Source organism: Micrasema longulum, unplaced genomic scaffold (genome assembly GCF_059751315.1).
Source record: "Micrasema longulum isolate JH-2025_06_02 unplaced genomic scaffold, ASM5975131v1 h1tg001385l, whole genome shotgun sequence".
Lineage (NCBI taxonomy): Eukaryota > Metazoa > Arthropoda > Insecta > Trichoptera > Brachycentridae > Micrasema > Micrasema longulum.
The window spans coordinates 32,211-56,265 of record NW_028278571.1 but is presented as its reverse complement, the minus strand read 5'-3'; the positions used below and the strand labels follow the sequence as shown (position 1 = coordinate 56,265).

Below are 24,055 nucleotides of genomic sequence, written 5' to 3'. Positions count from 1 at the left end.
TTAACGGATATTTCCACATAAAAGGGGCAACCGCGGGAGTGTTGCGCAGCGAGACGCGGGAACGACCAAGGTCAAGGTACTCGGGACTCGGGACTCGGGATGGAAATAGACCATCCGCTGGGAACTGGGCGTCGCGTCGGGAGCCTCCGCTGACTGCTGACTGCTCTCTACTACCCCACTGTGGACGTTACACATGCGAGTACAGTGGTAGTACCCTCGACTATCGCACATATTTTTTTTTATTTTTAAATAAGAACCTTTATAAGCATAAATAAACAATACATTCAGTAAAAAAATGGAACACTTAAGGTTGAACTTGCCAAAAAAGAGTCTGGCTCTTGTGTTTGGCAAGTTTACAAAATAACATAAAAAAGAAACAAAAATGCAAAACAAAATAATAAAATAAATAAAAAATTAAACAATTTTAAAAATTGAGAAAATATAACACTAAGAAAATTTAATTGGTTCCTGATAATATGTGCGAGTGTTTAATGTTCGAAAGTCGAGGGATGTTAAAACATCGTCAATTTTTTAAAATGCAATCATGTACATAATTAAGATAGTGAGGCGGTTTAAGTATTTTCAGGTGGTTTCTTTATAAATTTGACGAATACCACCCATTTTTGCTTTTCTTAATAAAGACTTCTGTAACAAGCTGTGTCTTTCTCAATCGCCTCTAAGTTCTCCGTTGGGATCCCACTCTTCCGATCATCTACCGAGTCGACAATTCGGGAAGACGGATGAGACTTTATTTATATTTTTGATTGTTTTTTATACGGTGTTGACAATTTTATCAGCTTCGCGTTCCTCACTTTCATTGCGTATTTCATTTACCAGTTGCACGATTAAGTATTCATTCGACAGATGAACTAATTGAGATTCAACCAACTTATTAACATCTCCGTTGTTGACATCCAAGTTTAGTTCATTCAATATAAGAAAAGTGTACAAGTTTGGATTTTGTCCAAGAGAAGAGACCATTGTAGGAGACAGCTAAATGTACAGTAGCAAAAATGATCAAGATACGCTGCGATTGGTGCACCGATGCAGTACCCTATGCACCAATACGTGCGGAAAGGTAATGATGATGGTGCTGAATAATTTTTATTTGTAGTATTCTTTAATAATGTGCTTGCTTGCACTTTCCATTATGTTGGCTCTTGGTCTCAGGGAGTGAAGGATACGTTATTATGTTTTTTGGAATATGTATTTTTATATGAATTTTTAAATAAATCAACTGTTCTTACTATTTCATCTATAATAGTTTCTAGAATTTCTTCAGAATTTATAAAATCATTCATCATTTGTGGGCATAATTATTTCCAGAAACCTTTATTGTTGATTCAATCAGCCCAAAAGTTTCCAACATTGCTGATTGCGATCCATATAGGTATTACAGTTTTTTCGAAATTCTCTTAATAAAGACGCATCTTTCCTTTCAGTTTCCTCGATGACCCGATTCATTATTTTCTTCGTACCGTCTATATCACTGTTTGACCGCGAGAGCAACTTTACGGAAGCGAAAAATGTTTGCGCTTTCGATAAAAATTTAGTAGAAAACATAATTCTTTGAAATGTGCGAAAGTCGAGGGCCGCCTGTATATTGACTCGTTCCCCATAATAATATATTACTCGACTATCGCGCGATTAGGTTCTTACCGACGATATTTATTTGCATTTATATCGTTCGACCGTAATAAATTATTATAATTTATGTGGATAGCGGTATGTACTAAAAATTAAAACGAGTCACGGATTTTATTACAGCTTGGATCGATTTATTTTGCATATAATCGATGAGAACTCGCAAAAATGTTGCGCGAAAATATGCAATGATCGGTCCAGAGTCGAAAGTCTAATGTTAGTGTGGTATTAGCGTCCGCCCTACTGCTGTGGAAATACCGTATTTTAGTCTCTAGGCCGTGCCGAGAGATCTGTTGTTTGTAAATATCAATATAGAATTTATTTGAAATCAAAATGAATCGACTCGTGGCTGATAAAAAAGGTTTCTTTGCGTTTAGAAACTGACGGTGGTTTGCCGAGACTAAACCTCGTTTCGAGCTTCGAGCGTTTCGCGTCCAGCCATCCACAGTTTGAAGTAAAGTAACGAGGTGAGGTTCTCACCGTTCGGATTAGTGCTATATATACATATATCTCGGTGCTGTCTTTACGTACGTCATCGTCATCGTCATCGTCATCCTCAGCAGTCTCAGTCGGTACTCGGGACGACCCGACGCGACGTCAGTCGCCCTGCCGACCGTTTCAGTGTCCCGGGTTCCTCCCCGAGGCGTGAGGAGACGATGAATAACCAACTTGACCGTGTCCAGGCGGGGGAATAACTCAGTCCCGTGTGCGAAATACAACCAGAACCCGGCTTACCTTCAGGAAAACGGTCAACATTCCCCATGCACTACTAACTGGGTTCGGAAAGGAAAATGATGACGATGATAACATCACACGATGCTATCCCGATGCCGATGCGCTAACCGGACACTGGTGTCTAGTCTAGACATATTAAAGTCTACATAAATGAAGAAATACCTACCATTAAGTTGTTGTGAGAACGTTAAGACGATGAACTTGGAAGTAATTAACGACACCTAATTGAGAAGGCCAATGTCCATTCCCCGAATTGCAGAAATTGCGAAGCGTATTCGTTCGAGTAGGTCGGAATGTGTTTGACGAAACTTAGTCTGTAAGACTCATTTTCATCTTCATAAACATGTCATTTTTACGAAAAGTGCGGTAAATTAATGAAAAAACTACACCGCTTAGTACAAATTGCATTTAAATTCACTGTAGGCACGCGTACAAAAAAAGATAAAAATATTCGCGCTTCATGCGCTCGGCTCGGAGAAGGGTTTACACTTAGAACTGATAAAATTTATGCTACTTAATTCTTAACTTTTATAACAATATTTTATGCACGGTTAAGTTGTTCGATAAATATACTTCCTTATTTTTTTTGGTTTTTAACATACATATTATGTACTGTTTTGCACCACAACAGACCGGGACGGCCGATTGTAATATTAATGAGCCAACGCGCCGACCACTACGCGACGAGACGGGCTTATCTCCACTCGATTTTTCCACAGGATTTTTACCCGAGAGCAGCCATCGAGTCGAAAACAATCTTCACGGTTTCTGGTTCTATTTTACACACAAAATTGTATACTTCATCTGTCTGAACACTGGACACATATTTACTGCGACGGTTTTTTTATTAATCAATAGCTTCTTACGTACATTTATTGAGTACAGAAACAAAGCTTACAGCGACATAACGGAAGCGGAGTGAACGCGGTCGAAATGCTATCTCTCGGATGAATGTGTGGGAAATCAAATGATAAAATCAGGCGAGAGTGTAAATCCGAGTCAGGCATAATTGATAAGGTTAAGAAAGGGTCTCTGAGATGGTTCGCTCATGCAGAACGAATGGATGACGAAGGAATGGTAAAACAGGTTTATATGGCGGGGGGACGAGAACGACCGAGGAAGACGCGGAATGATCAGATAAACCGAGTTCGGTCGAGTCAGAAGGGCATGTATGACATGATGTATGAATGTGTAAAAAACTAGAATCGTATGCCAGGATAGACGCGTGTGGCGGTCTATTCTCCTGCCCACCCCGCGGGGAAATGGCGTGATGGTAGAAGTGAAGCGTAAGATTAATGGACTTATTTCGCACGGATGATCGAGATACGCTAAACTTAGTGCTAAGAGTATGATGATGAACCTCTTTTGATAAACAAATAGCTAAATACAATGAGTAAATATTTATGGAAGTATGTTTATTTTGCGGATCTCAATATTTATACATATCCCTCGCATTTGGTAATGTCTGTAAAATATTTACATCAACTAAATAACTGAACAAACATCTTGTAAATCGCAGTCACTTCACACATTCTGTGTCCGCTCACGGCGGCGCACTCCTATGCGTCGTGCTGCCGACTGCCGACTGCCGACTCTGCCGGTAATAGAACTCTTAATTATTAAGTACCTAGCATTTTTAATTAATTGCCAAAAGAACTTAAATTTAATAAAATGTAATAAGAGCAAAATAAGAGAGTAGCTTAGATCAAAAGTTTATATATGAATAGTTATTAAACTTGCTTAGTGTGAATATTTTTAATTTTGTAAATATTTTCTTTCTTGTATTTAAAAAAAAAACAGTTTATTTGTGTCTATATTACTGATCTTTCCGGCTGTTAATTTTACACGTAAATTCATTTTGGTAATATTGGGTAAGTTAGTATTATTATAATTCTTCACCAACAAGCCACAGATAGTGGCTTGGTGGGATTTCAGTTACTTGTAAGAATAAATTAAAACATAATTAAAATGTAAAAATGTATATTAATGCAAATAAACAACAAGTTTTTTTAGTATAATATGTGTTATCGAATGTAACCCTGGTAACTCCTAACTTTTTAAAAGATATTAAAAGCTATAAACAGGCCCAGCGCAAAGCTCACCATTTTGCAAAAAAACGCACATAAATCGGTCCAGTAGTTATTTAGTCTATCGGGGACACATACGAACATTGCCTTTTTCTTTCCTTCCGTCATCATCACCAAAGTACTTTCGAAACGACCCAAATGTTTACCGGACACGGAGCTATGAGAAGTTATCTATATAGGTTTAAATTAAGGAATGATGACTATTGTCCATGCGATGATATTTCTTCACAGAGTATAGAACATCTGTTATTTCAGTGCCCATTTTTCAGTTTGCAACGCCATAATCTTGAAGCAGAATGCAGGAAAGATGGAATATCCTTAACAGATATCCACACTAGTAAAAAGTAGTTATCATGCGCCATTGTTCTTGAACTTTGCAACAATAGTGATTGGACTCATAAAGGTAATAAACCAAAATCAGTGATCGAACATCCCATTTCCAAGACAAACAAAAACTTTTTTTTTTCCGAGTACCTTAGCCTTGTACATGACACGTAAGGCTACTAAATACAGGGGTCCAAATATATTTTTAAAAAAACATTGCCTTTTACATAGATGGTATATTTTCTAAAAACCAGAATAGCGGGCGTATTTGTACACGTGTTATATAATATTATCATAACAATACCTACCTTATTTAAACAAGAAGAACCGACACAATAGAAATACATAACTCAACAATATTGGTCGTGTCAAATAAATGAGATTACTCGTATTGTTCCACCGGAGGAGTGGTAGGGGCGGAGCGGCAGGTTCAGAGTTAGTAGAGCCGACGAATATGGAGATTGTCCTATTTCCGACGAGTTTAAGCATCCACACGTCGGCGTCGGCGTCCCGCGTCGTCAACATCATACACCGAGTGCGGCGTATATATATATATGTTACGAGCAGGTAAAGTGATCCGCCAGTCCAGAAACGTGAAATATTTCCGCGTAAAACCGCCATTTTATCCATTTTAAATGTAGACCTTCCCAATAATCGGACCCGGGATCTCTAGCATAATAAGCGAACGCGCTAACCGCTGCACTACGAGGCGGACTTATATCCACTCGATCACCTTTTGCGGGACTTTTATCTGAGAGTAACCGCTGATTAAATGTATTAAAAAATGCAAAATACCATGACTTAAGGCAGTAGTCGGATAAAACGCACGAAAAATGAGGACATCATACGATTTTGCCATTTTTAAATGAATGTTTTTTTTAAATCGCGAAAAAATAAATAAAAAAATACGTAAATTAGACAAAAACAATAATTTCTAAAGGTATTTCTATTAAAAAATATACTTAAAAGATTTATGTAACTAAAATATAAGCGTAAGCGTAATACTGATCATCTTCCATTCAAATAATAAACACGATCAAGATGCGCTGCGGTCGGTGGACCGATGCAGTGCCCTATGCACCATTAGATGCGGATAGGGAATGGACATAATGAAATATATTAAAGTGTTGGTTTGAAAAACAGTAATATATCGTCACCGCGACCTGTAAAACTCGCAAGTCCAGAAATGATCATTCTGTTAGGAACAAGTAACAAGTAACAAGTACCCTGCGTAGTAATATTATGTGCGATATTCGTCTAGAGTTCCACAGTTCGAAGAAACTTCGTAGTAGTAGTAGGCAAGCACTCGATATGACCCTCCAGGGAGCTTATCGCGATTTAAGAAATTGTCAACATGTAACAGCATCATCATCATTTCCCTATCAGCAACCGGCGGTGCATAGGGCACTGCATACATGAAGGTAAGGTTGCCAGTCTAGGGCTCCAGGTGCCGCATGCCGGTTCAGGGACATTTAATTAAAAGCATCCACCGCAAACCCGAATTCGCTTTAAAGACTAAATGTCTTTCTTCGGACTCACTCGGACAAGTGAACTATTCTTATTTAACAATGTTTGAGTATGTCCAAATGCTTGCAGACTAGCTGGATTTCCTCTCTAGGGAGTTATTGATGTTTAAATTTATTTCAACAGAGAGGGAAAACATTTTTGAGAAGGGAATATGAAAGTCTACGCATTTACAGGGCTTATGACCTGTCATTGGCTGGTTTAAGTGGCCACTTTACAAAGGTAAAGTTAAAGAATTAAAGAATTTAAATATTCTTATTTTCATTACGAATGGACTTTATTTCTTCCTCTACAAACAGAATTCAGTAAATAAAAGCGAAAAAATCTGGGACAGCGGAATATTGCAGTTTAGAACCAATATTTCACTCCACCAGGGTACCACCACTGGCAGGCCAGGAATCGAACCTTCGAATTATTATACCAATGTCGTACGTATTGTTTCTTGTTTGTGAACCATAATAAATGAAATAAAATAAGGCTTACCATTGCATTATTGTACACAGTAATATAAAATGGAATTTACCAACTACATTGATACACGCGATGTCAATAAAAAAAATTACGTCACATATCTGGAAAATAATGAACACTCGTATTTGGGGAGAAAACTTAACACAACTATGGTAAAAAGAGAGATTCTAGACATCTTTTGATTTGTGAATCGCTCGTGTCAAAAATATCAACAATATTCCCGAAATAATTGCCAACATATTTATAGAAATGGAGTCAATGTTGAAAATCTCAAGTCTACAAAAATGTAGAAATAACATTGACTCCATATTAGTTATGTGCCATCGTTACCGGAACAAGTGGCATTCGATGTTCCGTTGCTCCTTGATCAACACAGCACAGACTATGGCTCGCATGCGCCAATGTCCCGATTGTGTCGTATTGTAAACTCTAACCAAGATCCGGATTTTTTTGGTGCAAGTCTTTATAGATTTAAAAAATCACTAATATAGACCGGATTTTGTCTCGAGGTAGCCATTTTTTTTGTCCTAGCTTTAATTTTATTTGATTAGTACCTGTATTTATTATAAGAAATTGTATTTACCATTGTTAGAATGGACCGCATAAGTCCGTCAATAAATAAATAAAGTTATTGTAATTGACGTCGCGTTGCGTCGGTTTGGCAATTTTCTTCCAGAAATAACACTGTACGTAGTACATGAAACCTTATTAGTTGTACAACTTCTGAACAATCGCGCAGAGAGTTGATTATTTATTATTTCACACAGTAACATGAAAGCAAACATTTCTCTTCCGTCAAACAATGAAGGTAGTTTTAGTTCCGCTTGTAATTCTTTTATTTAGTTAATCATATCTACAGGGATATTGATGATGATGATGATGATGATAAGTTAACGTGTCCTCCCTGTGTCCTCCCCTGTATCGATACAAGAAATTAAATGTGTACTTAATAATACGGACACCATATTGGAGTGCAGTCAGTACTCCCCAATAATATATACAACACTAGCGGATCCGACAGACGTTATCCTGGCCGAACCAAAAATCCAGTAAAAAGAAATGTAAATGCCTGACTTCCATATTCCCTTCTCAAAAATTTTTCCCTCTCTGTTGAAATAAATTTAAATATGAACAACTCCCTAGGGAGGAAATCCAGCCAGTCTGCAAGCATTTGGACATAATCAAACATTGTAGAAATAAAAAACCTGATTGGGATCCATAAAAAGCGAATGTGGTTTGTAAACATTCAAAACTTTTTTTGAACACAAAAAAACAACATCCTTCCATTTTTTGTATATGCATTCTAGTTGAATGCATATACAAAAAGGTTATACTATTAGGTCGATGAAAAAAATATTTGCGCTTCTAACTTTTTTTTTACATATTCGATTGAAAATTTAATATCTACGAACACACGCAGCGCAAAGATCTACATTTCGCTGAAAACTGAACGTAAATCGGTTAAGCCGTTTGGGAGGAGTTCAGTGACATCACACGTACAGAGGAATTATATATATATATATAAGAAGATACTCGTATACAGAGTATGAAGCGAAGATCAATCAAGCGCATCTTGTAAAAACGGTAAATAATCAATATGTACTATTCAATAATGACTGAACCGTCTGCGCGCAGGATTTATGATATAGGCATTTTAAATGTGCACTATAAATGCCGATGACCAGAAAAACGGCTTTAAAATGTGAAATTAGCGATAATGAGCTATTTATAATTGTGTGAGTTTCGCTGTCGGATGCACAGAGAATTAAATAATGTTTTAAAATAAATCAAGTTTGAATATGCCACGGTTTAGGAAATAAACTGCGTTAAAAAGCCTCGTTTTATGAATTGGCAATGCGACTTGTTGCGTAGGCAGTGGGCACTGTAGCCAGTTCGCCTCAAACGGACATCAATGCCCTCGTCAAGATTACGCGAAGTTTATAATCGCTGTGACGCTATTTATAGCTACAGTATTTATTTATATAAATCTTCGAATATACAAGACGGAGTTATGAACATTTTTAATGTTAGTAAATAGTTATAAACGATCACTTGCCGACTTTTCAGTGTCTAACGGTTTCGAGACGTACCTGTCTCTTCGTCGGGACGCTAATTTCACTGGCGTGTAAAATCCACTATACTCCTTCTCCATATTAGTAGTTGTACGTTGCTGTCGGCTACTAACGTCAAGTGTCCTGTCAGCACGTCGGCAACTACTGCTGTGGAGTTGGCGTAAAGTGGGATTCGAATGTCGGTTTGACCAGCGTCCCGGCGAAGAGATTGATTTTATTCGTTTAAAATGTTAATTAAAACTCTTCGTCAGTCTCGGACTAAATATACCGCAATACGATGAATTGAGGAAACATTATGGCAACAATAAGCGAAGTACGAGTTTGCGGCCGCGTTACGGCGCAGGTGGGCGGTAAGAGGTAGGAGGTAGGAGGTAGGCAGGTACGCGGTGACAATAATGGTAAATGCTTCACGATGGCGGTGGCGATGCGAGGAACGTTCTCATTCCTCGGACAGTGATCGGACGACTCCAATAAGGACTCGACCGGTTTTCGTAAAACAGTTTTCCCACAAAAACAAGCCAAGCCAGCAGCGCTCAGAGTGATGCGCCCGTGGGGCAGTTCCCTCGCGGGGGGCGCGATCATTTCGTAATAAGATAATGATTATACGGAAAAGTGGACTGCCGTACTCCGACGGTTCGCCGCCATATAAGGCATGGGACGCGTGCGCAGGTTGAAACTGCGAGATTAATTGTGTCACACGGTAATATTTCCAACATCAGACTGCAGGATAATATGATATTCCCGATTCCCGGCGTCTGCGAACTTCCTCGCTAATTTTCGCGATGTTGCTTTACATCTTAATGACTCACATTACAGACGTCTACTCCGCGTATGCTTGGCGCTGATCCAACTATCCGCTTTCGACCGACGTGTATAGGTACATACATATATAAAATACGCGTTTGATAAATGTGCTAATTTTTATAAAACTGTCCTTTATTGTGCACCGGAGTTTCGGGAGTTCTGCGTTTCGTTTCTCCGCCCAGTTTAGAGTGACTTCCGAGATTTAATTAATAGACGCATTTATTTCTGGAGCCGACGGAAGCGCCACGTGCCGAGACATTATAATACGTTCGCAGAATCCCCCTAGTTCCAGCGCCGATTCGAACCGTATTTAACGCGGCGCGGCGGCAAGGCTTATTACGGGAGTAAAACAATATATTCGCATCTCGCAGCATCTTCGAGATTTGCATCGGTCAAAAAGCCCAGAGAGAATTAAATATAAGCCGTTCTGGATAGCATTCAAATGCCTTCATAAAATGACTCGAAGATATTCGTATTAGGGAAAATACGTGTTTTGACATTCTCTTTGGAGAATTTACTCTCCGGTCAGCATTTGATTCGGGCGGAGGGAAACTTGTCAAACTCTGGCGCTGCCCGAACACTAGGATCGGAGATCGGCCCCTCCGAATGGAGCCGATCGCCTTCGCACTTGCGAATCACCAGTTTTAAAATCAGGAATTTAGATACTCAATGTATTGATCGCTTAAAATGCAAGTTAAAGTAAAGCGCCCTCGATGTGGTGGCCCACAGAAATGGCACTATTATTATCATCTCGTATCGCTGTCATTCCTGTGTCCTGTGTCCTGTCTCGAGCTGCACACGTAAACCTCTTCCCCGGGAAGACGGAAGCGACTCGCCGCGGCCCTCCGTGTCCAGTTCACCGACCGGCGAATCTTCCGTCCGCCGACCACTACATTTTAGTAACTAACCTACTGACGTTATACAAATATTTACTACTACAATAGACCATTTCACATCAAACATTGTGATAACGAAATATAATGGATCCCGCAACATATTTAGCGAACGAAAAGGCGAAGATGACCCTTTGGATCGAGTCCAAAAGATTTTCGGATCGTTTTTATAAACTGTTTTAATAGAGGAAATATAAATATACATTTGCACAATTTTCGGATATAATGATCGAGTTACTCGCTAGATACTACTGACGGGAATCAAAATAAGCCGTAATATGTATGGCGATAAACGCGGAGAATTGATATATCGCGGAGTGGAATCTACAGACGCGGAACAGCAATTATTCAGCAGTCAGGTAAACGTAAACCACGAGCGAGCACTTTTAACAAACTAGACATCGTTACTTGTAATAGATAAGATACTTCAATAGGGACCTGATACCGAGTGAAGGGGTCAACACTGTTCTGGCATCGAGGCGATACCATTACGTTGGCAAGAAGGTCCATAACTTTTTTCCAGAATTGTGGAAAAGCGGAAGTGTTGTCAAGTTGAGGAAGGTGTGGACCTCGCTCTTTCGTGACGTTGGTCGTAGGGAGTCAGAGAGGTTGATGCATGCCGCGGATTGGAAATTCTAACTGGATGTTAAAAATAAAATATGAAAGTAAAGAATAATTTAAAAAAATACAAATGGCAATGATGAAGTTTAATATGTGTGTATGGTCATGGGTATATGTATATGTATCAATATGTGTATACGAGTGAGTTTATATTTTGTCTTACCTATTGTTTATATTTTATTTATCTGTTGTTTATAATATCTACTTGTAAATTATTATGATCTATTAAAATGTAGTTGCCTAGATGGAACGGGGTGTGTACCCTTGTTAGCAAGGCAAAGTAAACATAAAATTGTATGTATGATAAAATATATAAATAAATCACAATAATGGTCTAATAAAGTCCCTTTAGGTATAAAATCAACCAAAAAGACCCCTTACGGTCCCAGAAGACTGAGGACATAACTTTTCCGGCTGACTGAGCCGTTTTGAACTTCCGGCGGATGGGGAAAGTGAGCACCGCTGAAGGGACTCTGGGGTAGAGACACACCCGCGTCTCACCTCTCACCCCTCGTCACGATGGAGTCCAGAAAAGAATCTTGTTTCTGTGCAAAACGATCCAAAAATTCACGCGCGGTGGTCACGCAATTTTGACCGTGTTCCGGTGGCGGTTACTACAAAATGGCCGACAAATACGCGCGACCAAATAAACTGGCCGTTAGGATACCCCCTACACGTAAGATGCGCCAACTTTGGAACAAAAATTACCCGCAGCCTCAGGAGTCTTTGTAACATTATTTTGTGGATAACCCTCGTATAATAAATAGTTAACGATTTATTTTTTGAAATCCCGAATCGATTTTTATGCAAGGAAACCTATCCAGCAATTACTTTTTTAGTATTTTTTTACACCACACTGCGTGGAACGCATCCCTCGCATAAAAAGAGGTTCCGGTGTACTCAATTTATGAATAAAAATTTGACGTGTAGGTATTCTATATTTCCATATTGCGATGTATCGCTACGCTACCTCGAGTTACTATAATTGAATCGCATACAATTAGAATGTGTAAAATAGAGCACCATCTGGAATCCTTCGGCGCTGTGGGGTTATCTGCTATCCGGCGCTGACGGGGCTCGCCTCTCCCCGGTACCCCCACACCGCCACCGGCGCGAGGCCAGCGAGCGATGGCACCGTGACGCGACGCGACGCAACGTGACGCGACGCGACGTGGCGTGACGTGACGTGACGTGTACGCTACTCGGTATAGGGATAGCGGAAGATAGCGCTCTATCTATCTGGAACGCCTCTAAGAAGACTTTCCTTGACTTTATTTTCCCGGTAAGTCAGCTTCGTCGTCTGGTGCGTGACGAGGTCGTGAGTTTACATGTTTAATCTCGACTGCAAGGCGAGGATGCACAGCGACCGTACTCGTCTACTACATTTACCTTTATCATTTGATTTTATACTCTATTCTATTTAACTGCAATTTCATCACTAATTAATTTTAATGTAGGTGTGGCAACAATACGTCGACATCATATGGTAACAATGCAGTTATCAATAGACTTCACACTCTAGGCAATGAGTACTTCTTGGTTAGTTAGTGACTCATTTCACATGAAATTTAGTACATATTTATTTAATTTATTTTATTTATTTATAAATTTATTGCAAAAAAAATAATACACATACTTAATAACATATAAAACCAATTAATGTAAAATGAAAACGGAGTGTTCTCTGTTTATGATAGTCTCCATCTAACATGGCACAGCCTGTTCTAAGATGGAGATTTTTTATCTTTAGAGCGTAAGTAATCCTATACTAATAAAACAATAACATAAAAAAGAAAAATTAAAACTACTTTATTATAAATGCCTAGCTAATCAAATATAATCAAATAGAACGGCTCTTCATTGGTTATAGTTCTAGATAACTATTTGTTACTATTGTTAAAAATTGTTTAAACTTCTTTATTGGTGTTTTGTTTTTTTTGTTTTTTTGGTTCTTTTCTTGAATTAATTTTTCAAGTACAAAATATTTCTCTTTTTCATTTTTTTACACCATTATATATTTTTTATTATTTACGTAAGTATTAGTTTTAAATAATAATACATGTATTTCATTTATTTTTTCGTTTCATGTTATTCAAAATTGTTTTCTTAGTTTTTTTTAAACTGGTTCAAAGTATTTCTAATACCAAATTATATTTTTTTATCGATAATTCTGGTAATATTTTATTATTTCATACATTTTATCTTTTTTAGACTTTCTTAATTTGTTAATTGAAAATATTGTTTCAAATGCTCTGTATTACTTATAATTTTGCTTACATGTATGTATATTTAATTGTATTTGTAACTAATATGTTAAAGGCACTAAGTGCCGTTTATTTCAATAAAATAAATAAATAACTAGTGTAACCTAGATAGAGGGTGATAATTTTATTTATTATGGTTCACAAACAATAAACAATACCTACGATATTGGTATAATAATCACAATTTCTTTTATTTAGATATTGTTCATCAATTATACGTGAACACAACGCGCACTATTTTTTCAATAGACGAGCTTAGTTAAATTCTATTATCATTATGAAAGTTATTACAATAAATTATACTTACAGGTTATTACAAATTATTTTACCTAAAAAATAATAAAAATAATAAGGGACTATTTGATTTTATAAATTACACGACAGTTCTCATTTAATTATTGAATGTATCCTTAAAGATTTCAATATCAGCATTACTTTGTACATAATTATATGATCTTAACATACGTGATACTGCGTTCAAGTAGTTAGAATATAAAATGTAGTGTACGATCTCAATCGCCGTCTGGGGACATTCGGGGGCACATTCTCTAAACAAAATGTAGAATCAACGTTACAATTATCAATTACTTTATAAAGATACATCAAGTCTAAAATCTGTCCCCCGAATTCCAACTTATCTAGACCAAAATGTTCTAGGCGCTGACCGTAAAATTGAAGGCTCTAGGTCTGGGCTAAATTGAAATGTTAGGTAACGAAGAAGTCGAGTTTTGTCATCTAACATTACGCCTATATCTATATAGGATATCGTAAATCGCCTTAAATGATCGTACCTTTATAATAAATCGAATTGCCGTACCTACGTAGATATTAGATAGTAGATATACCTCACGCCCGTAAATACTAAACCCGTACAATACGTGATTCATCGATTTCGTGTATGATCTTTCTATTTTTTTCCACCTACACTTATAATTTTGTATTTAAATATCCTTTCGATGATACATTACCTACCATAAGTCGGGACAAGAGACCGCTTACTCGATACATTGTGTTACAATAGTAAAAAAAGCTAACATCCTTCGATTCCATTTCCGATGGAGTCAGCATTCCCACGTAGCTACAAATTAGTATAATAAGCGTAATTTTCAGTAGACTATTCAAATCAAACAGCTAATTTATTGCAAAAAGTTTAATAACAAAAGTGAAGAAATCACAATCAGCAAATTGAAATAATAAAGGTCCCGTTCAGACTTCAGACACGGCGGTTACGACTTACGACCGCGCGGTCCAGTCAGCCGCGGTGAACGTGACGGGATTCCATACACTTCAGTTCAAAAACGGAAGTCGAAAAAGCAGTATGCTTGTGGTCACCTTTCAAAAACCTAAAGAAAAAGGTAGTATTGGGTCCATCCAACATTAAGAGACTGGCTCTCGCATGGCCTATTTGCAACCTTATATCGCAAATTAAGAGAATTGGACCCGAACTCTTCAACTATTCTCAATATAGATACGAAATGTATCAGGGGAGAAATTTCAAGCTCAGCGTCGAAGAGGTCCACGATGATGACACTATAATACACGTCCGAATCCCCCCATGACGATCTGCGCGGGCAAGTGTGAACGAATAATGTGAAGACGCCAATGTATTTTATTTTATTAGGTGATTCAACAAAGATACATACTAGAAAACATACAATTTGAAAGCATTCGTCGATACAATTTTACATGCATATATATCTTCAAGTATAGAATTGCACAAAATAGATTTATATATTAAGATGTAATACATATTTTGGAATATTTTCTTATACAGGATACAATGCAATAAAAATAAGTTGTACGTGTGTACTTATTAAATAAGATTTATTCCTAAGAGATTATTCGCAAAAGCTGAGAGAGTATCACGAAAAATGTCAATTTGATTGTTTCGGCAGTATATATTATATTCCCGACACATGCGGGCCATAGGTGTGTGGTATGTAGCATTATTTGAAAACAAAGGCAGTTTAAATATTTCCCGATGTCTGAGTGTTCTCGATCCCACATTTATTTGTATTTTATTTAGGAGGTTAGTATCTACTTTATAGTTTAATATTTTATACAGAAATTTTATATCGAAAACGATGCGGCGTTTTATTAGAGAATTAAAATGAAAAAAAGTTAGAAAATCCTCGTAATTTGAATTTGAACGTGGGTTAGAAATTTGGAACTTATACAAAAGGTACTTTAAGAACTTTTTTGAACAGATTCTATTGAATTTATATGATTTTGATATTGCGGACTCCATACGCATGAGGCATACTCAAGATTACTGCGAATCAAACTCATATATAGACATATGACAGTTTCCGTTTTTTAAAAGGGTTTGGTTTCTCTCTTAACGAACCCCAGTCGCTTAAGTGACTTACGAGTTATGTAATCTATATGATGTTTAAAATTTAATTTTGTGTCAAACTAAACCCCGAGATCTTTAATAATGTTAACCCTACCAAATGGTTTGTCACCGAGAGAGTAGGAAAACATTATTGGGTTAATTTTACGAGTAAAACTGATAGAGTAGCACTTTTAAATGTTTAATTGCATATCGTTTTTATGGCACCAACTCAATAAAGTTTGCAAATCAGTCTTCAATTTTACACAATCCTCTACTTTATCAGTTTTATTCTACATTTTAAGGTCACCAGCGTACACTATATAACGTATACAAGAAACGCGGCGGATGTCGCGCGACTTGCAACCTTGCGTTTTCCGCGGTGTCTGATTGTCAAGATTTAAAAATAAAGCGGAAGGTACTCACTTATGTCCCAATTCGTGGGTGATGGTGTGTGCCAGGGTGATGCCGTTGTCCTCGTTGACGGAGCAGCTCCGGTCCGGGAGGCACATCCCCGCCACGTGCGCCACCCCCAGCGTGCTGAAACCACCCCAACATCATCAGAACGGTGTCTGCTTCTTACTACACCCCCCTTGCGCCACCCACGGCCCCCCACCCGCCCTCGCCTTCGTTACATTTATGTGAACACTATCGTATCCTTATGTAAAGTCCATTAAAATGTTTGATAAATTTTGCTTAACAAAAGCGGGTAACAACAAACAAATCATTCAAATGTGCGTGCTAACACAAGCAAAAATTATATGCTTACTCGGTTCACTGACAGACACCGACACATTGACCTAGGCTTATTTGAGCATTCGAACGGACTGAGCGCTGTAAAGATATTTTTTGTATTTTAAAACAATAATTATTCATGTTCGTAAATATAAGTATTTATTCACTTACCGACTTATTATGTCTACCGGTTTCGAGACGTACTCGTCTCTTCGTCAGGGCACTCGCTACACCAACATGCGAGTACTAAAATACGCTATCACTGTATTGTTTAATTGAAGTCCCTTTTTACTATCGGAATGTAAAATATTTTAACTCCTGAATCGTGAGATGATTGGCAAACTCTGAACAATTATTCTCCTAAATCTCGTGTGTTTCTCAATGCGAATATTAAAGCAACGTGACGTTCTCCCGATACACATCGATGGACGCGCATTTCACTGTAATTGGTTCACCCCTGATTTGTTCAATATATACATTTTATCTTTACAGATTTTCCGATGTTGTCTTTAGAATAAAAGGCCGGTTTTTAGTTGATGTATTACCTATATACGAATAGAATTCTTCTCCATTCTCAACACTGAGGTGTTTCACATTCAAAAATAATATTCCCTTAATAAACAATCAAATAACTTTTCAATATAGTCCACTTTTTTATTTAAAAATTAACCTATCGCGTAACATTCAATCACTTAGCCCCTCCCCTTCCCGACCCTCTCCACAAATTCCGCTATTTTTTTTTATTGTTTTAAAAAATAAATTAAATCCAATATACAATACAAATACATAGTTTACAAAAAAAATTTTGGACCATAGGTACATCCAATATCATTTTCTTTTTATTAATTTTTGTAGCCACTCTACTGGCCCGCAGGCACGTTCCGGAGTGTCAGTGTATTATTTATTTTATACACAATAGTACATACTTTCACATCAATTGTCAAGTCACTTTAACAATTTAACTGATATTCTGATTTATGAAAAATATTCCTCAGCTTCCTGTCTAGTCCTTTAAGTAGTCCATTTATGGACTAGAGTTTTGAAAATTTTAGTGCATGTTTGGACATGGTGGTGTTGGCATTTCCTTTAACTTTGCATGTAATTTATGTATTTTTTGTAAATACTCGTACTATGTATACTACGGTGACGGTAAAGGTGAAAGTGTATTTTAGTACTTTCATGTTGGTGTAGTGTATGTCCTGAGGAAGAGACGGGTACGTCTCGAAACCGGTAGACATAAAAAGTCGGTAAGTGCTTAAATCCTAATATTTACTAACATAAATCAAAATGTTTGACCACAAAGTTATGCTTCGAACATAAAAAATAAATAATTATTCTTTGATTTTTATATTCTTCTCTTCTTCTTTATTTATTGGCTCTCACACCTCCTTACTGGGGTGTTCTAGTCAGTGTCGAGTTTTGGTTAAATTTACACATGTGTTAGTACTGTACACAATAGTATTTAATATCGAGTACACTACACATGTCGATTGATAACATATTTCCAACTTGATACCATTTACAACTAGATATTTACATGAAATTTTGAATACATGTTTATCGGGTGGGGACAGGAGAGTAAGAATATGAGCAAGGAATGGGACGTCGTTATCGGAGAGTTCGGATAGGAACTCAGGATAACAATCATTTATTAATCAGGCATTCAAAAACCACATGGCTGACGACAACTGACATTCGCACGTGGCAGAGTCCCGGACACGGATTCTGAATGGGTGAGAAGAATATTGTTCTCTTAGAGTAAATCAATTATTATATTCACATTTCAGACATGTTCCAAACACTATTATAATCTTAGAGTAATAGCTTATTCGTCTTTGTTTACTGTTGTTTTTATGGACCTTAATAATCTATTGTTCTTTTTTATCATGTTTTTGTAGATATCTAATTATATAATGTGAGCACATTGTAATTGGCAGTTGTGCTGTATTGTACATTTAAATAAATAAATAAATTAAAACACGCCGCCGATAAGTCGCCACCACGAAGTTAGCGACGGGCCGTATGAACTCAGGTCGAGAATTGCAAGCGCAAACCGAAACCATCCGTTACACGTTTGCTGTTAAACAAAAATCCAAACCAATAATTTGAATGGATTTTTTTCTATGCGATAGAGCTTAAGAGCTTCTCTAGCGAATTATCACCTTGAGATAATACATATTACTAATAGCGCATCTTGATCCATTGACATATGAAGGAAAGATGATCAGTCTTGTGCTTAGATCCAGCCCAGAGACTATGGAAAATTTACTTTTTGTATCTAACTCATAGACATGAGCTCTAATCTCCACTCGATTTCTCTTTTCGGATCTTTCGGATTTTACTGAGAGTAGCCACCAGTAATAAAATAAAATCAATTTTAAGAAATTAAGAGAAGGCAGATAAAATATATAGGATATGAATAAAAATAATAATAATAAAGTAAATGAAAGATAAAAAATAAATATGAACACGTAAATTAAAAAAATATAAATAAAAAAAGTTGAATTAAAAAACACAACAATGAACACATATGTATTTACTGACGTACTCGAATGACTAAACGGGCGTACTATCAACCCCTATAAGGAATCTTCTACATTCAGTATAGGAGAGATGGAAAATGTCTGCGTGACCGGAGAGAACGGTATTATACTCGTAATGCTCTATACATGCTCTATAGAAAAAAACATTATTTCTCGACTTTGTCCAGGGCAGGTATCGGCAAATTAATTGTGGTTTAGTTAGGTTAGGAGTCTACAATATTTATTTTTGGGAACATGTTTCGTGAGCATTACCGTAGTAGGAATATATTTAAGTCGATTCGGGCACAAGACACAGAACACAGGACACTGGACACAGGACACATGACACAGGACACACAGGGTATTGTCATGTCATCGCCAAAATACGAATAAAGCCTACCTATGACATGTACGAGTATGTTTTTGTATTGATTAACACTGATCAAAATACATCGCAATTTAAAATTGAATGATTTTGTTATTATTATTTTTTTATTAATAAGTATTTCATTGATAAAACATATACATGATTTAGTTATAATGTATTCCTCACTGGGAAACCCTGTGCCGAGGAATATTACATAATAATAGAAGAAAAGGAATTCCTCTAGGAAAGAACTATAAAAATCATTGAATATACACAAAAACATAAAATGTTTTCATAACCTAATAAGTGCATGTGAGGGTTGCTTATTAAAATGCATGTCGTGTTGGTTTTGTATTTTTGTGCAACAACTTTGGCGAGGGTGTATAGTGGGTTTTGCATGTTGGTTTAATTTATGTCCTGACAAAGAGACGGGTACATCCCGAACCGACATAGAAAAGTCGGCATGTGGTTAAATACAAATATTTAATAACATTTAGTAAAATTATTTTATTTTGTTGCATTATGTCCAACTTTGTTTCATATTATGTATTATGGTAAAATAAAATCATTAACAACCGTTAACCTAACCTAACCTAACCAGGATCTCTGTAATGTTTTAGACACATTATTTGAATTGAATTAAATTCATTTTAAATTAAGTTACATTTTACATACACAGATCAGTGAACTAATTATGGCTTTTTAGGCGCTATTCATGCTAAGCCGTAGGAATTAACATGCGAAAATTAGTAAATTTAATTAAAAATAATTGAAAGAAAGTTATTATATAATGCAATTGGGTTTTGTAATATTTAAAAACAAAATAATTCATTCAAATATATAAGGACTTATTAATTATAAATCTTCATGTTTTTATAGATGGTACTCGTATCTAGAATACTAATTTAACATCAAATATTCATGTTATGTCGATGCGCAGGTAGTTTCTGTAACTGTCTCAAAGCTAATGTCTTACCACTAGATTTTCTCATGAAAAAGAAAGAGATGAAACGTCTCGTGCATACATGAACATCGTAACATTTTGCCCAAAATTAGTTCGATCGCGGGCATTGTCCCGATAAAGATAACAATACGATACACAAGAAAGATAAGAAACATATTGATATTAGTAATATAATATTGGCATTGGTCTAGACTGAAAGAGATACGATGCTAAATGAATTCCTATGTATTTAACATACATAAACTTAAAAAGGACGAATTCTTAATGGAAAGGATCAACACAAGTTTATAGTTTCTCGCCCCTTTTCAAAAGATTGAAATGAGGTTTGTGAATTAATATTATTATAATATATCGTTTCTTGCACGTGTCCAATTACCTAGTGTTTGTTATGGTCCTGTTTCGTATGCACTAAACTCATATTGACTCGCGAAATTTTAATTGTGTTCATTTTTAATAATTTGTTTGAGTTTTAAAAGTTAAATGTACTCGTAATTTTTATCAGTGGAATTACGATGACAACAGTTGAGATTGAAATATGTTTTTCGACGCTAAAGCGAATTAAGACATTTTTAAGAAACTCCATGAGCCAAGATAAAGTGCACTCGCTATGTTAGGTATTTTGTGAATTTCTGTATCTTATTGGAAAAATCTGTATATACATAGAAGATATATTCATGTAGTTTTACAAAAAAAAAAATGTGTAAAAATTATTGTAAAATACACATGTACCCATTTAATAAAAAAAATGACCCCCCCATTTTTAACCCCTTCATCCGCCACTGATATCTATAATAATTACTGAGTATTAATATTACACAAAGTTACAAAAATAATCTAGAAAACAGAAAAGCAAAAAAAAACATAGCGATAGATACATGAAACATCGCCACAGTAAATTTATCCCCGCAGTAATCTCAATCTCTTAATTAATGAAAATGAAATGAAATTTGCGGATGTGATGTCATAAAGTAAATGCAACACCGAGCGACAAATATCAGTTGTCTCCGCCCTCCGTCCTCCACGTGCCGTGTGCCATGTGTCATGTGCCATGTGGCAAGATCGGCTAGGAGGTGAAGGTATCTCGCCACGCCGACTAATTACACGGGACATCGAGCACGCCGGAGCCACGCGCCAGCCGGACTCCCGCTAATGGCGATATGAGACGTCGGTATTTAAGTGATCGTAAAATGAAAATGACAACGGTGACAGTTCGATGGGCCCGAGTTTAGGAATAGCGATGTTCTCACGAGGGAGAGGTTCGACCTCCGGCCCCGGAGGACGCGCGGAAACAGGAGTAGTGGCGCTCTCGCGACGGGAGAGGTGCGACCTCTGCTGGCTGGCTGTGAGGAAGCGCTCCCGGAACAATCTGCGGTACAATAGCTTAAGATGATATGAGGAAAGAGCGGTTAGATGAATAGGTATTTTAATATATTATAGTTTATCTGTCACCCTCTCGCCGATGCTTCCCCGAATAATACGCATCGCACGTCTGACCGATTCTTGTTGATTCTCGGTTGACAATTTTTTTCCCGTATTCCCGAAACGATTTCGAAATTTTTTTAAAGAAAGAGTATAGATTTTTGTTTCAGTGTCGGCACGTTTTGCAGTTTTTCAAAATTTGTTTTCATGTTTGTATACCGTACGTCCGAAGAAGGCAGATAACGCTGAGCTTTTCAGGGTGTTCACATGGTCTAACAACAGAGACGCGCCAAAGGTGTATATTCATAGTGCGTGAATCATGGAACCGGTCCCATAATCCAAGGAGAAAATACTTAAAGAAGTTTAAACTCTCGTCGGACTGGTCTTTCGGAAGAAGCTATAATTATTAAAGCTTCCATCCGAGCTGATGAAACTAATGCGGTGGCCGTCTGGCCATCTGGCCATGTGGCCATCTGGCTATGTGCTCAGTGCTCGGTGCTCGCTGCCGGGGGCAGAGGACATCTACCGGGAGTTCAACAGCCGGAACCGGAAAATCGGTCACTCGAGAATTATTATTACTGTTCCTAACAAAAATAGCGACACGAATGAACTGAGGAACGCCGAACACAGCTATGTAGAACATTTTTGCGCTAGTGCGAATTATCGCAATAAATACCGTATTTTGAGAGTTGAAAAACGCACCTACATATATATAAATATTAAAAATAATAATGATACGCTAAGCTTCTATTTAAGAAGTCTGTCAGTAGTTGAAAAAGAGAGAATATTGAAAGAAGTTATAAAGAATACTCCATAACACCCGGACCAATTGAGAAACAACCTTTCTTACATAATTTTTTAGCAACTGGCGTAAATCGAACCCGAGATGCCAGTTTCACAGTCGGCCGTCTGACCGACTGCGCTCCGGCGCCTGTCACTGTATTACTCATGTACATGGTTTAATAATTCGGTGGTATTGCGAAATAAATTCTCGATTATTAAAATGAAGTAATAGAAATAAAAGTAATAAGTACACGCGTATTTGACTCGTAGGTAATATCTTGCAATAGAATGCTTATATAAATAAAAGTATAGAAAGAAAGCGCGTCGTCTAGACACGCGGCGCTGTTTCTGCGGTTATTTAAAGATCTTCCTTATTCCATGCTCCATACTCCACACTGGCTCACTGGCTCACTGGCTCACTGGCTCACTGGCTCATTAGCTGTAGTGTAGGTCATAGAGATAGGAGAATCATCACCCATATTACATAGCTACCGCGAGTATTGACTAAGCATCATTTTAAACCGAAGAAATTATTGACAAAAACGACATAAACACTTTTATAGTATTTATTTACCTAATTTACATAATCTATATTTAGGTAAGAGGTGAAAATAATCGAGTTCTCGTGGATGATGCGGGCAGCTTTAGCGGCATCGGTCGATTCCATAAATAATAGTTTTATCAAATATTATTTCAATGGGTTGTTCCTGTAAAATTTCATAGTCCATGGACTGGATTTGAAGCGTGAGACTGATCATCTCGCCTTTATGTATCATATGATGAAGATACGCCGAAGTTGGATTAACAATGCGGTACTTTATGCACCGCTGAGTAACGGCGATTATTATTATTTGGTCTCAATACAGGACCAACGCCGACGGCCTTATACAGTTTTTGCAATCGAGGAGGTACGAGTAAATAAACAATACGATTGAAATTATTGAAGTTTTTATTGTCATCTACTATTTAATTAAGATACGTGTTACAGGTATCTAAAATACATCATAGTAAATGAAGGTTTGTTCGGTGAGGTTCCAGTTCCAGTTCCAATATACGAGTACCACGTTTTTTCTTCAGTTTTGAATTTCTGAATGCTTGTTGATTTTCTTTCATGTTTAGGTCATTGAATGTTTACAGTCCAACGCTGAGAAGTTGAGATTGTCCACTTAAACTCACCCGTGCATGAAACCAGCCGTATGAAAAAACACTACTCCGTAGCGTACTCCATAGCTGCTTTTGTAATATCCCGAGGATATATAATATTATGTAGCACTGGTGGGTATACTCGCGCTTTAGTGCTTTTGGTTTACGATTTTAAAATTGATTTACGATTTTAACAAAATACATAAAGTTTGGTTACACGAGGAAAGTGTTTAGGTAAGTATGAATCGTGACGATCGAAATTAAAAAATACAATTTAAACTTTTATTGTTTTCATATAAACGTATAGTTTGCGCCCCGCAAAAGGGCTCCGTGCTCCGGGAGGAAAAAGTG

General features: G+C 37.0%; 1 protein-coding gene across 1 annotated transcript in view; it reads right to left on the bottom strand.

The window, feature by feature from the left end:
- Positions 1-23,040, bottom strand: part of LOC148275562 (A disintegrin and metalloproteinase with thrombospondin motifs 7-like) — a 50,655-nt gene extending 27,615 nt beyond the window's left edge. Inside the window, exons 1-3 of the mRNA XM_088235529.1 lie at positions 22,982-23,040; positions 21,561-21,725; positions 16,198-16,311 (exon numbers count right to left, since the gene is read on the bottom strand). Coding sequence (XP_088091655.1) covers positions 16,198-16,311; positions 21,561-21,725; positions 22,982-23,040 — 338 coding nt within the window. The remainder of the gene's footprint in view (positions 1-16,197; positions 16,312-21,560; positions 21,726-22,981) is intronic.
- Between the last annotated feature and the right edge of the window lie 1,015 nt (positions 23,041-24,055).